Source organism: Passer montanus, unplaced genomic scaffold (assembly GCF_014805655.1).
Source record: "Passer montanus isolate IOZ18808 unplaced genomic scaffold, ASM1480565v1 scaffold44, whole genome shotgun sequence".
Lineage (NCBI taxonomy): Eukaryota > Metazoa > Chordata > Aves > Passeriformes > Passeridae > Passer > Passer montanus.
Window position 1 is genome coordinate 5,258,802 of NW_024369262.1, and position 22,633 is coordinate 5,281,434.

At 42.4% G+C, this 22,633-nt stretch overlaps 1 protein-coding gene across 13 annotated transcripts in view; it reads right to left on the reverse strand.

Moving 5' to 3' along the window:
• Window positions 1-22,633, reverse strand: part of BCAS3 (BCAS3 microtubule associated cell migration factor) — a 299,564-nt gene that overhangs the window by 228,355 nt on the left and 48,576 nt on the right. For all 13 annotated transcript variants that reach the window (XR_005628832.1, XM_039720696.1, XM_039720699.1 and 10 more), the window contains 3 exons: window positions 22,494-22,577; window positions 17,097-17,267; window positions 8,330-8,423 (listed from right to left, as the gene is read on the reverse strand). Coding sequence is in view for 12 of the 13 variants with exons in the window: in XM_039720696.1 (XP_039576630.1) it covers window positions 8,330-8,423; window positions 17,097-17,267; window positions 22,494-22,577 (349 nt within the window). In the remaining variant the exon portion in view is untranslated. The remainder of the gene's footprint in view (window positions 1-8,329; window positions 8,424-17,096; window positions 17,268-22,493; window positions 22,578-22,633) is intronic.

Consider the following 22,633-nt stretch of genomic DNA (forward strand, 5'->3'; position numbering starts at 1 on the left):
TGAAAAAAGTGTGCAAAGCAGCAGAGTAGAAATTCATGTTACCACTGATTTCCTACTTTACAACACTTGAAAAGATTCAGTATTAAACTGAAAAAAGTGTGCAAAGCAGCAGAGTAGAAATTCATGTTACCACTGATTTCCTATTTTAGAACACTTGGAAAAATTTAGTATTAAACTGAAAAAAGTGTGCAAAGCAGCAGAGTAAAAATTAAGTGTGATTAGCTTTGCTATGGGACACCATTTCATCACTAGCTTGGTATCTGAGTTTTCCCTCCATGGCAATCCCGGAATCCAAGAGATCGGGTCCTTTAGGCCCAGACAGAAAAATTTCTGTCTTTTCTTCTTAGTCCTTTAGGCCAGAAAGAAAAATTTCTTTGGCACAGAAGCCAAAGGCTTGGCCACGTGGGTCCAATGTCCTGAAACCCCTCGCAGGGCACACCCTCAGAGCCTGTGTGGCACCAACAGGGCACCTCCAAAACCTCTGAAAGGAGCATCCTGTGAGGGCAAACACGCACTTCCAAGGCGCTGAGACCCACCAGCAGCAAGGTACAAAATCCAAACTGCTCTCGGAGACAAAACTGCCTCCAAGCTTCCCCTCAGCTTGACCACTGAGGCTGGCAGGGCCCGGCCACCCACGCTGCACCCAGGCATTTCCTGCAGCTCGCACAAACGCACCATCTCACATCTGAGCTCAGCAAGATTCCCTCCAGCAGACACACTTTTACTGCTCCCGGCTGTTCCTCCGGGCCCGGGTGTTAGAAATGAAAGGGAGTTTGTTATGGAGCTGAGAAATCCGGGAGAGCACTGGGGTATTATGTTTGGGCGGTAAGGCATGTGAGCTGAGGTTGGTCTGGATGTTAATGTTGGCTTAACTGGCAATTTCCTTGATTTGTAGTGACTGTGTTGATAGGAAATACAGCTCAAGTTGCTCCGGTGCAAGGCAGCCAAGCCTTTCGTGTGGGATTATGCACACAATTTGCATTAATTCTGTTCTGCAACATCACAAACTACACTTCCCTTCTAGTGAAGTGTGCGGTCCTCAATAATATATAGCATTTCCAGCAGAGAAAGCTGGAAGCAAAGAGGGGTTTGTGTGCTGGAATGAGGCTGCTGCTGTTACTGGAGAGAGGATATTCCAAAAGATCTAATTCAACCCAGTAGGAATTTATCTTCTCCATTCCCATGTCTGTCTCTCCTCATGCATTAGACAGCTTTATACAGACATGGAGGTGCTTTGGGTCCTTTCGTGCTCGCTCTTATTCCCGATGGAAAGGACCTTTGGAGAAGGAGAAGCTGGAGCAGATGGATCCATAAGACTTCTCTGAATACTGAGCAGACAAGCTCTGCAAACAGACGTTTTTGCCTGCCCCAAGGCTTGAGAAGTCTTTTAAAAACACAGACCCAGGGCTGAGCACACCCAGAGATCCCAGCAGAGCGTTCTTCCTGCGGATCCCAGCACACGGCACAGTGCACTCAAAATGGTAAAAAACCCCTAAATCTGCCAAAAATCTGCCTGGAACTGGAGACAAAACGCTGTGTAAGATCCCCAGGCAGTGAAAACACAGGATCACCATCCTTGCTGTCCATGCAATCCATGGGTGCTCAGCTCAGCGGGATCTGGTTTCCAGCGCTGCCGAGAGCCGCAGGTGTCTGCAGGCAGCACAGGGAGGGTATCACCCCCTGCTCCTCACAGGCTTCTCCCAACCCTACAAGGCTCTCTTCAGGCAGAGCAGGGCTCACTTTGTCCAAAACTTGTGGCACACGAGCCCTCAGAACCCATGGTGGTCCCTGTTTGTTCCTTTGGTGCCACCCTGGATCCCAACCCGTCCACCTGCAGCTCTGAGCAGTTCCAGATGATGCTCCCAGCTCTTGGTTCCATGTGTGCTTTGCCTTTGGGTTCTCTGGGCTTGGTTTGGGGTTTCTTTTCTCTGTTTTTGCTAACTTGAAGGACTACAGAGGTGAAAGATAATACATTTGTGGCTGGAAAGGAATTGACTTAAAAATAGAAAGACGAGTGGTATCTGATTTGGCAATTTGTGTCTAATTTAAACTCCTGCTGCCTGTCCCGTTTGGAATAAATGCATTTATTAGATGAAAGCTCAGGGAAAACAGGCCCTTCACTTGTATTAGAGACTCTTTTTCAGTAAGTTAAAGGAGGCCCTTTCACACCCACATTTGCATTTGAAGAACAAATATATTCTGGCAGGACTTGTATCAACACGGAGGTCCCAAGCACAACACCACAGATGGGAAAGAACGAGTATTTATAAAACAGCATTTTGAAATCTCTTCCTCGCCCCTGTTATTCAAACAATAAATCACCCATGTTTCAGAACACTGGGCTGGGGTTTGTGGTGGGATTTTCCAGCTCTCATTACTTCACACTGAAGAATCCCAGTTTTCCATTATCACAGCTCAGCCATTTTGTTTCTGTCTCCATGTCCCTGCAGCATCCCAGCAGGAATTCCAAATCCCAGCAGAGAAACACGAACCAGAATCCTGGTCCTACCTCACTTTCACTTTCAAGTGCAGGAAACTTCAACTCAAGCTTCTTAAGAGGCCCTGGGACAATTTTCCCAAAAAGTTGTTTAGACGGAAATGCAGGTTAAAGCCGTCTAAGTTCAGTCTGAATGTTTTCTCTTATGAGGGACTTTATGGGTGAATAATCAGAGATGAAGAGTGAATAATTCTTGAGGATTTCCTGCTTATTTTTCCAACTGGCATTAATCCCTGTTTAACAGATAACAGCTGAAATCCATTGGATGTCTTGCATACACAGGACCCAGTGGAAATTTATGTGTAAACCAGACTTCATTTAGTATACATCTCATTGCAAAAATTCTGATTTTGCTTATCCACAGTACGAGGGTGCAGCCAGATTAAATTAATGACTGTTTTACTGTGTGGTTGTTTGACTAAAATCCAGTTTCAAAGGAACAGATATCCTAGACGGGGAAAAAAAATTAGCAAAGCTTTGTTTTACCTGCCCTAATTTACAGCTTCCTACTTTTCCTGCATTCTGTTTGGGGAAACAATCAGCTTCTTTCAGGACAGAAATAAAAACACGAGGAATATACGCATAAAAGGAAAAACTAGTACAGATGTAGACTGTGGGTTAAGAGCTATTTATGCAGTATCAGAAGACTAAACCAGACTCTGGCCTGGCCATAAACTAAGCCCACGCCCTAAATGAGGTGCCAAGCCACAAAAAGCATTTGCGTCAACTGGGAATACAAGGAAAAGAAGGACTTCTAATTATAGGGCCTGGAAGCGGAAGCCGGGAGCGATGGGAGCTGAGGCTGCGCCGTGTTTATCTGAGAGCTTCCTCCCCTCTGCCTCACCAGGCTCGGAGCTGTGATGGGACACCGAGTCCTCAGCTCCTGGCAGCCCCGGGGAAAATTAGAGAGTGCTGGGCAGCCCCACCACATCCTATTTATAACACCTCCCTAATTGCAGAGCTGTTGATTGCGTGCATATAAATGAGGTCTGTATGGTTTGGAGCTTCACCAGGAGCTTCCCTTCAGTTTTCTGAGGGTTTTCCACCTCCCCAAGCTGTGTCACTCTGCCAGAGCTCACTGAAGGACTCGACACCTTCAAGCTGTGTTGGATTTCTTTTCAAAACACCAAGGGCACAAGTGCTGGGAATCAGGCACACATCTGTGTGGAGGAAATGTGGATCCATGGATGGACTGGATTTAGGAATGCAACCCTCAGATTTCCATGCCCAGCCACGGAGAGACCAGTCCAGCCACTGCACCAACTCACTGCCTGTCCCAAAAGTGATTAAAAATATGAACCTTTCACACTTTAGTTTGGAAATGTGAACTTGGATCCCACACAAGGTTGGTACTGAGCTTTGGAGGTTCCCAAATTACAGGATCAGAGCACTCAGGGGAACCACAGGGACTGAGAGCCACTCCTGGCTCAGTCCCTGTGGATTTCTCCTGGCATTGCCACCTTCCACAGGCTCACTGGGACAGGATTCCTGCTCCACTGAGCTCCCTGGGCTCAGCAATTGCATTCATGTCACAAAGTTTATATGGCCCATGGTTTTCTGAGGCATCTGGCCCGACCCAGGAGCAGCAGATTTATTTATCCCCACTCAGCCCCTCTCCCAGGCAAGTGAAAATACAGCCAAACATCAGAGCAAATCAATCCCTGCCTACTCCCAAGTGGATCATGTGCTGCAGGTTACAAAACTGGGTCTCAAGAAACCTTAACTAAATAATGAAATTCTGATTTTAGCACAATTCACCGCAAAATAAACGCAAGCACGTAAAGATTTAATGTAAATATTTTAAAAATCCCGAGAAGTCAAAATAAAGAGAAGCAAAATAAAATATTATTTTGTGAATAAATAACTCCCTATGACTCTTGTAACTCCTAAAATAATCCATGGCTACAGCTCTTCCTTCACAACCAACCCAAAATGCAATTCTTGATCAACCCAAAATGCAATTCTTGATCAAGCCATCAGTCATCAAGGATTCCTCCTTCTGGTGACATGAGACACAGGGACACAACATTTATAACTGCAACTCATCAAGCTGCCTTGATTTCAATGTATTTGTCTTCCAAGGCAATAATTCAAGTTGAAAACCAGAAGAAAATGAACAGAAAAACTGAAGAATTATTCTGTCATTAAATAATTACAGCTTGATTTACTCTCCAGAAGTGTTTTCCTGCCCACTTTTTCTCATCAATGGGAAAAAACTTGTGCAGAGATGTTCCAATTTCACCCTCTTTAACTATTAACTCAAGGCCACTGTCACGTTTCAATATAGAACATTAAAATAATCAGAGCAATTTCAGGTCTGTTAAAGGTGCAGTCAGGCATCCCAAAGGGGACACAGTTTAATCTGTTTTACTGCTGGCCCAACATTAATTTTCTTGTTATTAATGGGTGGAAAATCTCTTTTGTAGCCAAGGAAGCGTAATTATTTTAAATTTTCAATGTCTTGCACTTCACAGCTCTCAGCTGCCAAGCTGGCAGGAGCAACACTTCTGGAAAGCAGATCATTTATTTACCATATTTAAAAGAAAAAAAAGAAACCCGGGTATTTATGAACAACACCATTTTTTTAGCTGTTTACTAATTGAGAATCTTATTTGAAAACTTTCCTCTTTGACACTAAAATTGGAATGTACCTGCCCCATCCCATTGATTTAAAAGCTGCTCCTACTCCCAAGCTGAGTGTGGATTTAGCTATAGCTACAAAAGTGTCTAATTACTTCATTTTCAGTTTGTTTTAAGGGCTTTTATTGAAAAATATTGTGTCTTTTGCTCCTTCTAGAAGGGTGAGAAGCCAGGATCGGGTCCTGCAGCTGGAAAATCCCTCTATGCTGCATTTGAGTGGAGAAAAAAGCTTTTATTGGGAAAAGCTGTCCCAGGAGAAGACCACCAGGAAGCTTAGGTAACAAAATGTCCTTTTCAGAGGCTCTAAGGCTACTCACTTGCCTTACCAAATTGGAAGGCAAAGCAGAAGCCCTAAAAAATCCAAGGGGATAATTCTCATCTTTCCTGGCTGCCCACAGGGTTTGTTGTACATATAGTTCTTGGCAGTGCAGCCTGACAGGGAAACGAGGCACAAACCTTCCAAAAACAGGAGTGAATGATTTAAACAACCTTTGAACAGACATGAAAATTCCTGCATTTAACTTGCCTCCCAAACCAGATATGGGGATGGAGATGTTTGTATGGATGCTCCTGGAAATCCCACCTGGAGCCCTGGAGGCCAGTCCAGCTCAGGCTCTGCACTGAGCACGGCAGGAATTCCCACAGGAATTTGGATCCCAGCACAATCCCCTGCTCTGGTGGGCTCAGAAGCTCAGCCCAGCTTCCAAAAGAATTAATTATTGGTCTGCATCACTCGAGGCTCCCATGGAAAGTGGAACTCCAGAGGAGGAGCAGCAGTGTCCACATGAAAATGTCCTGGTGTCCTCCAACACCAAACTCAACACTTGAACACCAGGACTCCAGAATTATTGAGCATATCTAAAATTTAGAGCTGATTTCTCTACGCTTTATTTCATCTATAAATTGTGAAAACAACATCTCTCCAGGTTTTCATGTTCCACTTATTCCCACACTGCATCCTCGAGGCCTTGTGCCCCAAACACACCTTCCTTGGGGAGCCCAGAGGATCTGGCCCTTCCTCCCCTCTGCAGGGGCAGCAGGAAGAAATTTCATGGGCTGAAAGAACAGACTGTCCTCTGGCTGTGGAGAACTTGCCCAAGTGTAGACAACAGTGTATTCAGCAACGCAGCTGTAGCACAAATAAAACATCTATACTTTGCTTTTAATTGTGGTGAAGTGAAGACAACTGAAATCAAGCTGCAGCCCAGTGGACTTTAAAATTACCTCAAAAGCACAAATAACAATTCCTGTGGTATGGAGAGATGTGGGTCATTTATACACAAGTTGGTTTTCATTATCAAAGCTGATAAAAGCCTTTGTACCTCTGATCTGCCCAAATGAAGGGAGGATTCTGCTCGTTTTTAACACAATAAAAACCTATAAAGGGATCTTCCCAAAACCTGTGCAGTTCCTGTGCTGAGACACGATGGGATTAAGGGGTTTATCAGCCCCAGAAAGTAAAATTCCCAGTGAATCAGGGCAGGGCTCCCTGTTTGCCTCCCCAGCACAGCTCTGAGTGCTGGTCACTGCCTGGAATCAGGAGCAAAGTGGGTTTCAGAGCAAACAGCCATGACAGAATCAAAAGGCACCTCTTGTTTTGTTCTCTGTAATGAGCTCAGCCTGATTGCCAACGACCACTGGAGAATGAGCTGGGATGATGCTACAGCCCTGGCTTCAAACAAAATCCTGCCTTGATGTTAAATAAAGAGCTCACAAGCCTGGCCTAAGTGCTGCTCTCACTGGAGAAGAGTTCTCTGCTGGTTTGTGCCCATCCCTCCTGCAAACCTCACACAGCATCTGCAAGCAGCCAAAAATAACACCACTTAAAGAAGTGTTTTGCCATTAAACACCATTTGATCTAAGTGTCACTCTCTGAGTTATTGTCATCCCAGTACCTGAGCAAACCAAAGAATTTGAACATAATAGAAGTATCCAGCAATTGGCAAAAATATTCTTTCTTTTGAAAAATAACAAGTTAATTTGGTTTTGCATAAACATTCTGCTGCCTTTTAAATTTACACAATCCCAGAAACTCTCTTAAGGAAGCATTTAATTAATACCTATTTACCATTCCAATTTAAGCAGTTGTATTTATTTCACTTATTTATTTCATTTAATTAGCATTGCTCCACTTTAGGTATCATCCTTCTTGCAGAGCACAAAGCAAAATGACTGTTCTGGAACTGAGGATTCTCAGTTCACTGCACAGAGCTCCATGAAAAAATCCCTTCCACGAAAACCCAGGCAGATGAGAATACAGCTTTTCTGTCACAAAATCCCAGTGAACTGCACTGCACTGTTAAGGAGTTCTGACACAACAGATGGGGTGTCAGAATGACACCAACTGGTCAGCAAAAGTGAAAACATAAATGACAGACATTTAGTTTTATTCTCTGAAATGTGACTTGACCCTCCTAATCTTCCTGGCATTTGCTACATCTTAGAAATTGTTAATTTAGGCACTGGAAGCTGCTGATTCCTGAGCATTTCCCTGAGTGCTGCTGCAATCAGCCAGAACATTGTTTATCTGCAGATCAATGGTAATTGTCAGATTAATAAGATCAATTAATACCCAAGCTTTGTAGTTGTCCCTGCTGCCCACAGTGACTGTTCATTTATAGAGAGGAAGGAGAGAAACAGGTACTTTTGAGGCATTTCTTACAAGTATTTCAGATTTTAGTTGATTTCACTCAGGAGAGAGGGTAAGATCACGAATTCTTCATTAGCAAAGAAATAATAAGTTACTTTAAAAACCAATGAAGCTATTTTAATTCTGTATTCATGGAGGACATTTAATCCATGTGCTGATCCTCTGGATACCTGAGGATCACAACCATGTGTGCACCTGGCTGGGAGGATCCCAGCAGACAGGAATTCCTCAGCAGTGGAACTGAATCTCCTTCCTCCTACCACAGTGAAAGAGTTTGAAATTTCCAGAAAAGACAAATCCAACACTCCCCAGAGCAGGTCACCTGCAGTGTCCCAGTGGGACCAGCAATCCCTCCAAAGCCAGGGGACACACTCCCATGGGATCTCCTGCCTTGTTTCCACCCATCCCAAAACCCAGAGGAATCTCTTACCACTGGGGTTTCCTGCCTTGTTTCCACCCATCCCAAAATCCAGAAGGATCTCTTACCACTGGGATCTCCTGCCTTGTTTCCACCCATCCCAAAACCCAGAGGAATCTCTTACCACTGGGGTTGAAGGCCATGCAGCAAATGGGCTTCTCATGAGCAGGGAAATGGGCCACGATGCCATCGCTGTCCGAGTCCTCACTCACCAGCACCTGGGGACAGAGCACAGCCCGGATCAGAGAAAAAACACCCCAGAGGGAAAATCCCCATGTCCTGACCCAGGGATTCACAGGGTACCTGCCTGGCAGCTCAACAGCAACAATGCTGGGAACTCCCTCACATACAGACGCTGGGTAAGGGTCACATTCACAGGTGAGTACCTGCCTGGTACCTGCCTGGCAGCTCAACAGCAACAATGCTGGGAACTCCCTCACATACAGACATGAGAGCTGCTCTAACAACCACAAAGGATTATCCACTCTGTGCCTGGAATTCCTATTAATTTATCTTATTTATTTCCTATTTCATGTCTTTCCTATTCATTTATCCTATCCAAATTAGGGAAAATAGAAAAATAGTCCTGTTTTGCTCCATGAATTATTGCTGACTGCAAAAGAGCTCACTACACCATGCTGTGCAGGAAGCTCCATTTGAGGTTTCCAATAACAAAATTACATCCTAGAAAGAAAAAGGAATATTTAACCCTTACATAAATCAGTATTTTGATCCCAAGTACATAAGGCAAATGAGTGGAAGACCAGATCAAACCCCAGAGAGAGTGGGTTTGCTTCCCAGGAGTTCCCCAGGTGGGAACAGCACAGCTTCCATCCTGCTGTCAGTGGTGCTGGAATGGAGGGATCTGGATTTCCAAAGGATGCAAGGAATGCCAGGGGCTGGGAGTGTGGATGGAAGCAGCTGCACTCTGGAATTCATGAATTAACATGAATTTTCACCAACTTGAAACTGCCTCACTCAGTATGAGGTAACACTATTACAAAGGTTGTTATCAAAAAATCAGGCCCTCATAAAATACCTTCTTGTGAACAAAAAGGGAATTAAAATATAGCAGAGAGGTTTCACAGCACAGGGAAATTCAGTGGAAAAGGAAATACCTGGACTGAGATCTGTGTTGTGCAGCAGCTTCTGGGAAAAGGGACAAAGGATGAGCTTTGGTGTTTTAAACAAAAGCAAATTTGAAGCTGATAAAACTCCAGCACCAGTCAAACTAAAGCTGAGTGTGAGGACATACAAAGGGACAAAATATCTAAGTTTAATTGCATGAAAAAGCAAAGATATTCCTAGATTTATAGAAAAGAGCCAGAAGATGTGTGACCATGCAGGAGCTGTAGGAATATTTTATTCTTTGATTACATCATCCTAGAAGCTGAATTAAATAAAACAAAAAGAAAGATCAGTCAGAAAAGATCTTGAAAAAGGGTTTTGTGGTGAGCAAAAACCATCTTCTTACTGAGACAGTGCAAAACCACCCTGAATAATTTGTCTGCCTCTTCCAAAATAATCTGCAAGGTTTTTAATACTTCCTATCCCAAACAGATATCCAAATCATTTGAAGCTATTTTTCCACTTCAGAAGAGGAGGAATCCTCTCCTGGCGTTTGGAGCAGGGCTGGGCTGGGCTGGGCTGGCAGAGCCCAGAGCTCTGGCACCTCCCAGCTCAATTATGGCTTTGCTCTCCCTCGTCAGCATTTCCTGCTCCTGCCAGAACCACCGAGGCAGAGGGGCTGCAGATCTTCTGGGGGCTTTGCAGAGGAGCACAGCCCTCCCTGAGCCAGGACACCTCGAGCCATCATCATCAGCTCCCACTCCCAGGGAGCTGGGCTCAGCCTCAGCACTCTGCTCCAATTAAAGAGAAATGATAATGACAAATGAACACCATAAACCAGCTTTGCAAAGAATTTTTTTGCAGGTCTAGCCTGTTAAATAAGAATATTCCATGAGAAATGTGTAGGTATCACAGGAGCTAAGTCATTGCTAGAAGCAGTTACACAGGATATTCCATATGCAGCCTCTTCTACAGGATTAATTCAACATGGCTTTACTTGAGAAAAAATAAAAATGATAAATGCACTGCTGTTATCACCCCTGCAGCACAAACCCCTGTCCAACAGGCAGGAGCACGGGATGGCAACCTGATCCTTAAATATTTTTCCTCTGGAAATATGATACAAAAGAAAAAGTCACAACATCAAAAACTGCAAAACACCTTAGACTTAGGAACAGACTTAGAAAACTTGAGAACTCAAAAAAGTCCAAATCTCTATTTGTGTATGATGTTAGCTGATCCCATGCTTTCAATTCGTTTGTCATTTACTGCTTAAAAATATATTATTGGAAAAAAATACTCCAAAAAGAGCTTTTAAATATCTCCCCTTTCACTATAAAAGCTGATTTGCAAACCGACCTTTGCAGATTCAAATTCAAGTGTGTTCATCCCCTGTACTAACCAAGTAAAGCAAAATAAAAGCCAATAAAAACAACCACAAAAGCACCTTCATCACTCAAAAATTTGGAAATCTTGGGCAGTGGGGAATGTGACACTCAGGGCTCCTTTCTCAGCACCTGATGGGTGTCACTGCCTCTGTCAGAATGGGCAGAACTGGCTTGGGGAACACACGAGGAAGCAACACTTGCTTCTGTGTGGAAAGATGAAAAAATATTCTTCCTCTTTTTCAAATCAGCATAAAAAATAGATCCTTTAGGAACAGAGAAAAGTGCTTTTTGAAATCACCAATCTATTGAAATCTTCAGGATTTGCCAGGTCTTCCCTTTGCTCTTCTGCACTGCACTTGGGGATAACAAATATCACTTTTTACAATTCCATCAAAGGAAGGAGGGAAAAAATTGGACTTAACTCCATCATCAACCAAATGTCCCCCACAAAGATGCCACCAAACCAAAGCCTGCTTCCCATCCCAGTTCAGAGCTTTAAATCCCAGCATGATTTCCCTTTTTTACAGAACTCCAGGAAATCAAAACGATGCTGACCCAACACCCGGTGCTTCAGGAACATCAAACCAGCACCACCAGCTCCTCCAGCCAGCTGAAAACAGCAGAGTTGGGAATTTTTCCTGGAAATCCAATCAAATCAGAGGGACAATTTCCCTAATAACACACCCAGGGGCTGTCAGGGAGCTCGAGGGAAGCAGCTCACTCTGCCTCCCAGAGCCTGCAGAGCCCACAGGAATCCCGAGGCTGCGTTTTTTTTCCTCCCAAACAGGCTTCCTTCTCCAAGGTAGTGGCCTCTAACCACTCTGCTAAAAGACCTTCCAAAGTCTCTCATTGAGAAAGGTTCAGAAATCTCAGAGATCAGGTGATCCCAGAGCCACTGAGCTCCAGCAGGATCCTCCTTGCAGATCTCCCAACAAGAGACCAACACTGAGACTTTTCCACCAAGGCTCCTCGTGAACGAGCCCTCAGCTGCTCCTGATGCCCAAAAATATTTTACCAAGAGCTGCAAGAGGATTTTCCCCAAAGCTGCCCAGCCAAAGAGCCCGTGGCTGAGCCAAACCAGCTCCCAAAGCAGCTCTGTTACAGCAGAACTCTGAAGTTTGTCAAAGATTCACCAAATCATCTTTATCTCACCCCAAAAGAGGAGACAGAGCTCCCCAGCCAGCAGTGTTTGCTGCCAGGGCAGGGGAGAACTGCTGCCAGAGCTTTTTCTCCTCTGCCATATTTTCCTTCCTCTGTGGTATTTTCAGTACTGCTGAGCAGAAGCCACTCGTAATTATGACTTTAATTATTTTAATCTTTAAAGGCAAATTACACCACTTATCCCAGTGGAGACATGTTTTTAAATAAAACATGAAAGTAACACAAATAAAAATGGACCCAAATCTAATCAAGCAGGTCCTACTCTTAATACAATTAAGAAAAGACTAATCCCATCATCATAAAAACAAATAGGTTTGGCAATAATTATAAATATGAATATTGTATAACAAATATTTGCTGTACACTTGAGATCTCCAATGCTTTAAAGAGCTGGAGTTTGATTCACAAAGAGCCTCCCCCAAGTTACAGCCAAGGTCAAACTTCAGTGGAAAGGGGCTAAAAGTGATAGATCTGTGGCATTAACTACTGCACTCCTTTTAATAGAATCCAGCATAAACTCAAACCAGCCTCACGCTCAGCCTGAACCATTTATCTGAGACAAAAATGTCTTCTTGACAAAAACCAGATCTCCTTTAATAAAAGTGAGGCAGACAGTATTATGCTCTGAGGGAATCCTGTTGCTCTTTTTATATTTATATATAAAAAGAATTCTTCTGTAATACACAGAGATATAAAAAGTGAAGAAAATTGAGGCCAAAAATCTGAGCATCAGGACATCACATCAGCCTTTGCCAAAGCTGCTCCTAAAATAAAAGCCCTGGTGTTAATGACCAGTGGAATTATGTCTGTAGTTAAAGTTTTATTATTGAATATGCTTCACTCTTTGAGCTTCTTTTTCCTTCAGACCAAAATTTCACAACAATTCCTGCTCCTGATAAGCATCTTGGTTTGGTTCAATTGCTATCAACCTCACCAAACCAAAATGAACTTTGGAAACTGTGGCTGCTTTTTTCCCGAAAATTCCTCTTTAATGCAATAAAAACTTAATAGGGAACAGGGAAAAAAAGAAAAAAAAGCCCTGATTACATTTTAAAACATAAATAGACCAACATGTTATCTTATTTTGCTGAGCTGTTTTGAAAACATTCCCTCCAATATTGCAGATTGTGGATGAGCTGCTGTGAGATTCCATCACTCCCAGCCCCGGCGAAGGCACCCAGCCCTGAGTTCTGGATTTTGAACTGGCCACATCTCTCTCTGTCAGCCAACTGTTAGATGTTGAACAGATTTACATTCTGCCCCAAAACTGGTGACTTTTGAGCAAGGTCATTATTGCAGCCTGCACGTGGGTGGCCCAGTGGATGAATTAATTAAGAATACAGAAACAAAGGTCAAAAGAAAATAATTTTTCTTTCAAACCCAAGCCAATAAAGTCTTACACGTTTAATTCCAATTACTGAAAAAGAGGACATCTGTACAGCTTTAGGTTTATCCATTTCAACTAATTAAGGGATTCAAATAAATAGTCCTTCCATCTAACTGAAAAGTTTGCTAACACTTCATTAGAAGGAAGTTTAAACAAGCACACAACCTTGTTAACATATTTTGGTTTACCACAAAGTTACTTGGGCATCTCGATAATTATTTTTATTCCTTTTACAAATATCTCCTGACAGCCAATGTCAATAATTCTGCATTCCTCTGCATTTATTTAATTACCTCATAATTCAGATTTTCTTAAAGTAGCACCAATTCTGAAAGTAGGAGCTATCACATAAACAACTGCTGGGGATGAGAGTTTACTACAGTATCTACCTTCATAAGGTTTATTAAAAATACTTTCCCTACAGATTTAATCCTGCAAGATTACATTAGGAGAGTTATTTGGTCTAAAATTGTGGATTTTTCTGTGGTGAGTTTGCATTTCTCCCTGTGCCACGGCAGCACAGGGCAGTGAGTGACACATCGAGCTCCCTCTCACATCCCTCACATTTAATGCCTTGGAAATGGGAGAAATTATTAAAAATTAGTGAAAATTATAGTGAGTCCTCTTGGTTTGTGTCCAAAACATGTCCCTTCATCATCCTCCTGGCACAGAAATTGTTATATTTGTACACATGCACAGAGCAGCTCAGTCTATTTTCAGAACTTGTGTGCTGTGCTTGAAATAACTGAGAAAGTACTTGGATCATTACTTTGCAAAACTTTAGACACATTTATGTAAAAAAAAATGCTTCCCCACTCAAAAAAAGTTCTTATTTCTCCTCCAAAATTATTTATTTGCCTGCCTTAGATTTATTGCTGTCTTCCATTTTCTTTCTCTTTTTAAAACAGATTTTTTTTAACTGTATCTTATCTTACAGGCATATTTTATTACTTGGAAAATGTATCTATCACTGCAACACCCAAATTCTTAGTCAGGCTGTGCAGGTGATAGAAATCTTTATTGTCCTGAAGGAGGTGAGGTATTTATTTGATATTAGGAGGGCACTGATGATAGGAAAAGAATTCCTCCCTGCTTCTGAAACTGCCCTCAGCTGTGACAAGGCAGGAACCCGTGTGAGCACACACCAACCCCTGCTCAATGGGATTCAGGGATTTCCAAGTGCTCATTTAGCCCAGAAAATACTTGGTTGGAATTTTAAATTCAGGGTATCTCAGTGAGAGGAGAAAGAGCCTCATGGGAACAGCCACGAACATCCCAAACCAGCAGGAAGGGTTTGTTGATTCCACTCAGAACTCTTCAGGAATCTGAAAACTGGGGGGATAAAACAAGGAAAAATCCTTTTACTGAGAGTGCTTCAGCACTGGAAGAGGAGTTCCCCTCAGGAAAGTGGAGTCCCCATCCCGGGGAGGATTCAAACACTGAGCAGATGTGGCAGTTTGGTTCCATGGGAATGGCAGGATTCAGCCTTGATGATCCTTTTCCAAATGCACTGATTCTGTGAATCTCTGACTCTGTAAACCAGTAACTTCAGAAAAACCTCAGAAACAGACAGTGACCCCACAACAGAGAGGATTCAGCATCAGCAGCCTGTCCCACCACCCCTCCACCTCAGCCAAAGTGAGGATGGAGCTCAGGTCACCTCTACTCTCAAACTGATTTTCCACAGGAGAGTAAAAAAAGTCAGAAATTCTGGGCACAAGGAGCTCAGAGCTGGGACAGCTCCATGCTGCAGTGCCCTCACAGCCCAGGGCAGTGAGCTCAGTGAGATTCTCACCTCCTTCAGAGGTCAGAGGTGCCAAAACACTTCCCTGAATCCTGCCCCAAGAATTAATGCCATCCACACTGGCATTCCTGGCAGGAATTCTCCTGGCAGCACACAGCATCACGTCCCTGCCAGGCTCCTGGGACACACCAAGATCCCTGCCACAACCAGGATCTACCAGCTCACATCTGCACAAAAACATAAAAACTGACATTTCCACTGCAAACAGAGCTGCAGGCACAGGGAAGGGCTCCAAGGGCACCCAGGACACCCCGACAGGAGAAGGTTCTGTACTGGCAGTGTGCAATGACCACATACAAAGTGCATTTATTTCTTTTTAATCAGCTTTCTTTTTGCCAGAAGGACATTTCAGTAAGAAAAAATTGTTTAAAAAATCTCCTGCACCATGAAACTCTAGCAACAGAAAAGAAAGGTTATTTTCTTTTTTCCTGGAAATAAATATAATTCTGAAAGCAAATTGCAGCACGGGAAATAAATGATATAATTTCACAGCATTTAAAAACTCCAGATCACAAAAACATGAATGCAATACACACAATTAGGATATCCAGCTTCCTAGAGGTTCAAGACAAAACTTATTTTCCTAGAGCTGATGGCTTATTTATGTTAGAGCAGCAGGGTTTGGACAAGACAAACGTTATCATTTTTACAGCTCCTCTCCTGGAGTGCCCTTCAGGCTTTGGTAGCTCCCTACTATTGTTAGGGTCAGAGGACAAGTTCATAAAACCTCTAAATCATATATAACAAGCCTTAAAAAACTAAGATCTATCATTTTTTCCCTCTAGGCCTATGCAGAAGAATCAAAGCACAGACAGCAAGCAGCAGAAATAATGACCACATTCAACAGCTTCATCAGAAATTTATGAAGTCAAATTTGTCTTTTTTTTCTTTCCTTGTTGTATATGAAGAGCCAAAAGATTTTTTTTTCCTGGAAACAAAACCAAATCTGAACAGCCAACAGAATTATTCTAAAACCTGACTCTAAGATCTTAAATTTTTTTCCATTATCTTCTTTCTTTTACTGCAATTTTGGAAGAAAATGTCTACACTGTTTTATGAACAATTCCCTTTTAATGCAACATCGCTTGGCTAAATAGTTCCAAAATTAATTCTCAGGAACAACCATAACAAAGTTTTTCTTTGTTTTGTTATTTTTTCAAGTAAAAGGTTTTATTTTCCTGTCAAGGAAAAAAAAATAATAACTTGCCTAAATATTGGACTTCTGATGTGTCCTTAATACCTCACTAAGTTACCTACAATTAGCATCATAAAGATAGGGGAAAACAAGAAAAAATTGCAGGTATTTTTTTGTTTTAAATTCAATAAATGTGACCATGAGAAAAAAAAAATATCTCACAGACTAGTTACAGAATAATGAAGCGTGTGGGAGTTCTGCATAAACACTGATTCCAGGACCAGCCACTCTAAAATTAAATGAGTGGTAGAAACAAACAAAAAAAGACATGGATATCTTCCCTGTCATAAAGACAGGAAAATCCAGCAATTTAAAAATTGTCTGATAATGGTGTGGCGTTTGTAACAAATGATTCTTCCTGATGCACTGCACTGTGTATTATTATACACAATGAATTTATTATAAAACAGTGCAAATGCCTCACAAAACTGCACTGTGCTCAACTGCATGTGGGATTTACATAAAATTATAACTTTTACACTTCACACCCAACTTCTCCCATCACTTTTTTTAGCCTGGAATTCAACAATTCCCCCATTCCCAAACAACCCCACATTCCAGCCCCGTTCTGCATTAATAAAATCATCAGACTCCATCTCCACTTCCACTGATCAGCATCAATCAATGTCAATTAGGAACAAGTGTCGGGGAGACAAAATGTGACACTTCACACTTGATCTTGTCAAAGTGTCACATAAATATGCTGCAAGGACAATATATATTTTGGCTGCATTTCAGTCCCAAACAGGATTTTATCCCAGCTCTGTGGGTCTGTAAAATTCCCCGCGCAGGCGAAACTCCGCTTTATTTTTCACTCCCAACAGCACAAGAAGGATTTCCCTGGGATGGTGGTGGCCAGGCAGGCTCTGGCTGTGTGCACACTGTTACCTGTCCCTCTGCCACGGTCTCGGTGTCGATGATGGTGACAATGCCAGGCACCAGGGGACTCCTGCGGAGGTTGCTGTGAGCCAGGATTTCCTCCTCGCTGGCTCCCGACGGCAGCGTCCCCGTCAGCTGGGTCACCACCTTCCCCACCATTGTCAGCCCAGTCTTGATTGTCTGCAGAAAAGGGGAAAAAAAACCTCCTTTAAATGATGTTCAGGTTCAGGTTCTTTCTGGAAGTGGATTTTTTTGGGAGTGGTGTATCAGCTGCAAAAGGCTGCAACAAAACAACTTGAAAAAATTTGGTGTTCTAGCAAATGGGAGAATTCACCATTCTTTTGGAAGTCAATTATGCCAAAGCATTATTGAAAAAAGAAGCATTTTAATGTTCAAATAATTAAATGTGTTTGTATTTTAAGTATTCCAGTGCTGGGGTTTTTTTAACTCTGATTTTAGTTACTCCCATAGCATGCATGGTCAGAAGGATCAAAGACGAGGCCACGATGGGTGTGAGGAGGGTACTGCTCACACTAAATACAAACAGCCCCCAAAGCTGGCAGAGTTTTGTCTTCTGCACTCTGCAAGAGACTAGGAATTTGTCTTTTGCTACATCTGACACATTCATTTTTTACTCAGTAATTGAGCATTAAAACTAAATATGAGACTCAAATCCAGGAAAATTAAAAATGCCATCCTCGAGGTCCTGGAACTCCCAGGCACATCCCAGCACAAGGAATGGGACTTTCCAGGCTCTGCACATTTCCCAGACATGGGCTTGAAAACACATTCACTGCACCAGCTTTTAGCAGCTGAAGATGCTGAAGATTATTTTTATTTTGCTTTATTTTATTTGGAGAAAGAGGCAGAGTAGACACAGTAGGAGAGATGCAGACCGAGAGAAAAACAAGCCCAACTACAACTTTAAATATTTTCTCCTTGAACCAAGGACTGTGCCTTATTTGCCTGTAAAGAATTGAGCAGATTTATTATGCAATATAAATAAGAAATAGCAAAAGAGATCAGAATGGAATGACACTGTAACAAGCCAATTCTTAACTAAAAAGACAAGCTAAGCTGCCTGCTAAATTGAAAAGGAAAAAAATGTCCAGATCCCAAGCTGAAACCAAGAAGCAGCCACAAATCAATTGCAACTGCTTTGTTTAGTGCTAAAATCTCAAACTGCAGTGATTAGAAAACACATTAGTGTTCATCAATTAGCAGCCAAACGTTTGTTTTAATAATTCATGGGAAATGACTTACACAAAGTCTGTTAGTGTGTTGTCAGGAAAGCCTCTGAAGGGCCAACAGCAGCAGGCGCCACACGGTATCGATGGCCATGGCCAGCCAGGAAGGCTGATTAACCTCTGAGATGCCTCTGCTGATGGACTCACCCCATTAATGCTAATGGAGATACTTCCACTTAAAATCGAGCCAGGCCTTTAGCACAGCAATGGCTTTGGGGGTTTAAAGTCTTTAGTAATATCCTGCCATTTGTTTCTTGTTATTTCTTTTTATACCCGGCTACGGCAGAGGAGAATAAAACGGGTTTTAACAGTGGCGGACTCGGGAGGCTGGCAGAGGTAACATAAAGCAGATATTGACAGCTGAGGGATGAACCTAAAATAGCCCCAGTGCCATCACAGGGATGCATTCCAGCTCTCCTGGCAAAAACTGACAAGGCAGTTTTTTGGCCAATAGCTAAAATCCTAGAAAATTATTTGTTCTCAGTTTATGAAGCAGGGAGGAGAAAGCAGTAAATGCTACATGGCAAAATACCTGTGCAAGGGAAAAGGCTGAAAACTGTAACCGACCTGTTTTAGAAAATATCTTTAATATTTATAATGAGAGCAATGGGATGGCAAAGTACCAACTATAAATTTACAGCTCTCTAGCAGAAATGAGCAGCGTGGGCCTGCAGCAGGGAGAGGTGTGCAGAGATGTGGCCAAGGCCATTAGCTCAGAAATATCAGTGCAGAACCATTACAGCACTTACTGCCCTGTGCTGCTGTGTATACTTGCAAAAACTTCTGGGGCAATCTTTAACCTTTCCCATGCCATATCAGCTGTCCCTTCCATCCATTAGGGCTAATGACCTTGCTCTCACATAAGCTGTTAGTCCTCATTAAGGAGTTATCAGGTAACAAGAGAAAACAGATGCAGCCTTTGCTAAATCACTTTACCAGTACAGGATTAAAAGATATGGAGGAGGAATCAAGCAAGGGAGTTATGAGGTGACAAGGACTTGGTTTATAATTTGATGCGAGACATATGACAGAGCAAATACATTTTAAATGAAATGGGTTCAAGTTTGCACTGTCCCAGTCCCTTTGTCACTGATGGGAACCCGCCGGTGAAGTCTGCTGATAAATAAAATTAAAATACTTGATCCAGTTTCTTTTGTTCCACAGTGTGCAGAAACACACATTATTTCTATGCTCATGTGTATCCTACCTACTTCAAAATATGACTGTTCACATTTATTTGAATATAAAGAAATACATATATTTAATTAAAATAGATATATGCCCTCATACCTCATTTAATTGAAAAGTAAATACAACTTTAATTAGATGAAAAGAATTAAAATGCACCATTCAGTGCCTGTTAGGATGCTTTGTTCCAACAAAGGCTTGCATCCTTTTAGTGACAACACAATATATTGTTCCTGTTTCTCATAATAAATGCATTTTATATGATCTATTTTATTGCAAATGAAAAATCTATAGCAAGCAGAAGGAGACATCAAAAAGATCCGCCTTAGGTGTCAACACAGTGAGGTTGAGCCTCACGCTCAGTTTGAACAAAGGGATAATGGGGTTTATTCTGAAAGAAATTCTGTGTCCATGCCACTGTTTGTTCAACTGAAAAGAATCTTTATCCCCTGGAAGGGACTTTGCTGTCTGCATGCACTGAGTGTGTTCTTCAACACCTCTAAGGAATGTTACTTCCATTTTTCCAAACACATCCATTTTTATCTGCACTCATCATTAATCCAAATGTGAATCTTGACACATTTTCTGCTTCCTGAAATTTTCTGCTTGGCCAAATGACAGAAACTACCAGAGCTTTTAGAACATGAACACTCAGAAAGCCACCAACACGATCATGACTTTGACCTCACTGATTTTGGTCAACAGGGACCTTCCCAAATAACTCCCAAGTTATTTGATTAAGAAGGAAATTTATTTGCTGCACCAAGAGCAGCAGCTCCCACTGAGAACAAACCCCTGGACATGGGTCAGCAAAGGGAAAACCATTACAGAAAATATTCTGTGCTGCCACCAAGACCTTCTAGAGAGGATCTGAAAGGCAGCTCTCCAAAGTGACCCTGCTGAAAGCTCTCAGCTTTCCTTCTCTTTCATACGAAGGTTCTTTCACTTCAGTAGAAAATTGGAACCAGAGAAAAGGCTGTAACCCAAGGTAACCTGGCAAACAAGAACTTTAATGGAACCACTTCTGAACCAAAAAGCAGCAGTGCAGGGAAAAGGAAAGGGCATCCACTTCCCAAAAGCTGCTCCTGCACTAATCAAGGCAAAGGAATTGCAAACCCCTGCAGCTGACAGGACACAAGAGCATAAATGAAGGTTCATAAATGAAGAATTAAATAAGGAGTGAAGTTGATGGTGAGGCAACGAAATGGACAAAGGGCAATGGATATATGGAGCATCTATTTGCCAGCAAGGAAGTCAGCCCTGCACTTATCAGAGATGAAAACCTGCTAGACAGCAAGCCAAGACTCAATGAAATCACTAATAAATTAAACATTGCAGATTTACTGTGGCGTGCTCATGGATAACAAATTAATACACTAAGGCTGAGACACTCCTCAAGAGCCAAATAATGCAAATATTTAAAACTATATTAGTATTAATCTTGTCTATTACAGTAACATCCCACAGGCAGGAGCATGAGCAATGTGCTGTCCAAATACAGAGCAGCCCAGAGCCCGTGCCCTGGGGATTATCCCTTTTCCTAACTCTCCCTGGGAGTTTATCTCTGTACAGAGGCTAACAATCTTTTCTTTCCTATGATTATAAACACATTTTATCTTCAATATCTACTCACATGAGGAAATAGCACTACTTCAGTGTGATAAATTCAGCTTAACAGCAGAATTTCTGGATTCTGATCCCTGGCTAGTACTACTCAGCAGGGAAGGCCATCAGCTACAGTGATCTGTTTGCAGGATTTTGCCACATCTGATCCAAACTGTGGCTGATCACACTAAGCCACTCAGCTTTTCAAACTTATCTGTGCTATAAAAAAGATGTTCACAATGCTGGGATTGAAGGAATTTGGGGAGATTTCCCCACACCTCTTTTTTAACTGTGCTGATGGTGAAAGCACACAGAGATCCAGCAAATCACCTCAGGAGAGGAGCAATTCCAGCTCCCCTCAAGAATGTAAAAAGCTGTGATTTTTCTCCTTCTCCGGCCACACTGTGATTGTGATGGACTGTGTTTGTTTTTCTGTTTTGTTTTCACATGAGCTGGCCTGCCCTGTGTCTCTCTCTGTGGCTTCTCCTAACTGTTGTTTTCCTCGGTGCCACTGAGCCTTCTGTCCCACGCTGTCATTTCATTCCTATTATTAGGTTTGTTTTGTTGCACATATCAGAAATGAAAAGGCTGGTGGTTCCAAGGGAAGCTTGTAATCAGCACCGAGCTCACCCCACGGTGCCAAAACTCACTCTGTGTGTGTGTGTGAGAAAAAGAAATTGTTGTTGCAGCAAGGAAAGGAGCTGGGAGGGAGACAGTGAAACAAAAGTTGTGCTCGGCCTTGTTTAAGATTTTTCCAAGCCATGAGGTTCTTTTGATACTACAAAACCCCAGACATTTCTCTGAAAACAGAGGGATTTTATAACATCATCTGAAGTACAAAAACGAGGCAATGGAACCTATATGTAAACAGTCATTAATAAGCTCTAACCTTCAAAGAAGGTAATTAATTAGCTCCAGTACTGTGCTGTCACCCTTCAGAGAGAGCAAATCGTATAATGGGGGTGTGATGGAGTCCAAAAAGCACCAGGCACTTGTAAAGTCACTTTTCATGATGCTAAAAGAGTAATAATTCACAATGTTGATCTCTAATCATATAAACTTGTGCCACTATGAACAGCCATTACACAAATCCATCCCACTGTCACTTCCCTCTAATGTAAATAGCTGTTTGTAATAAATGAAATTTTAAAAAATCAGCTCAGAAACAGAAATACTTTTGTGGAAAGCTACAGTCAGTCAGAGCTTTGCAGGATGGGGAGGGCAGGCACGGTGCTGCTGCTGCAGGGCTCTGAGTGTGCTCTCCTCTCTGGGAAGGGAGGGGGTGATGACACACAGCCCAATTCAGCAGGGAAACCTCATCATTATGTTCCACGAGCAGCTCTCCCAGGGCAGATGATGGACTCACTTTGGCAGCACTAATGACTGTGGCAGTGTAAGACTGAATGTTGTCTCCACAGGCTCCACCACGGGACTGATGGCATCGGATCAGCTACAAGAAGAAAAGACAGCAACCAAGTCACTACTATTAAACTACACAAACCCAGA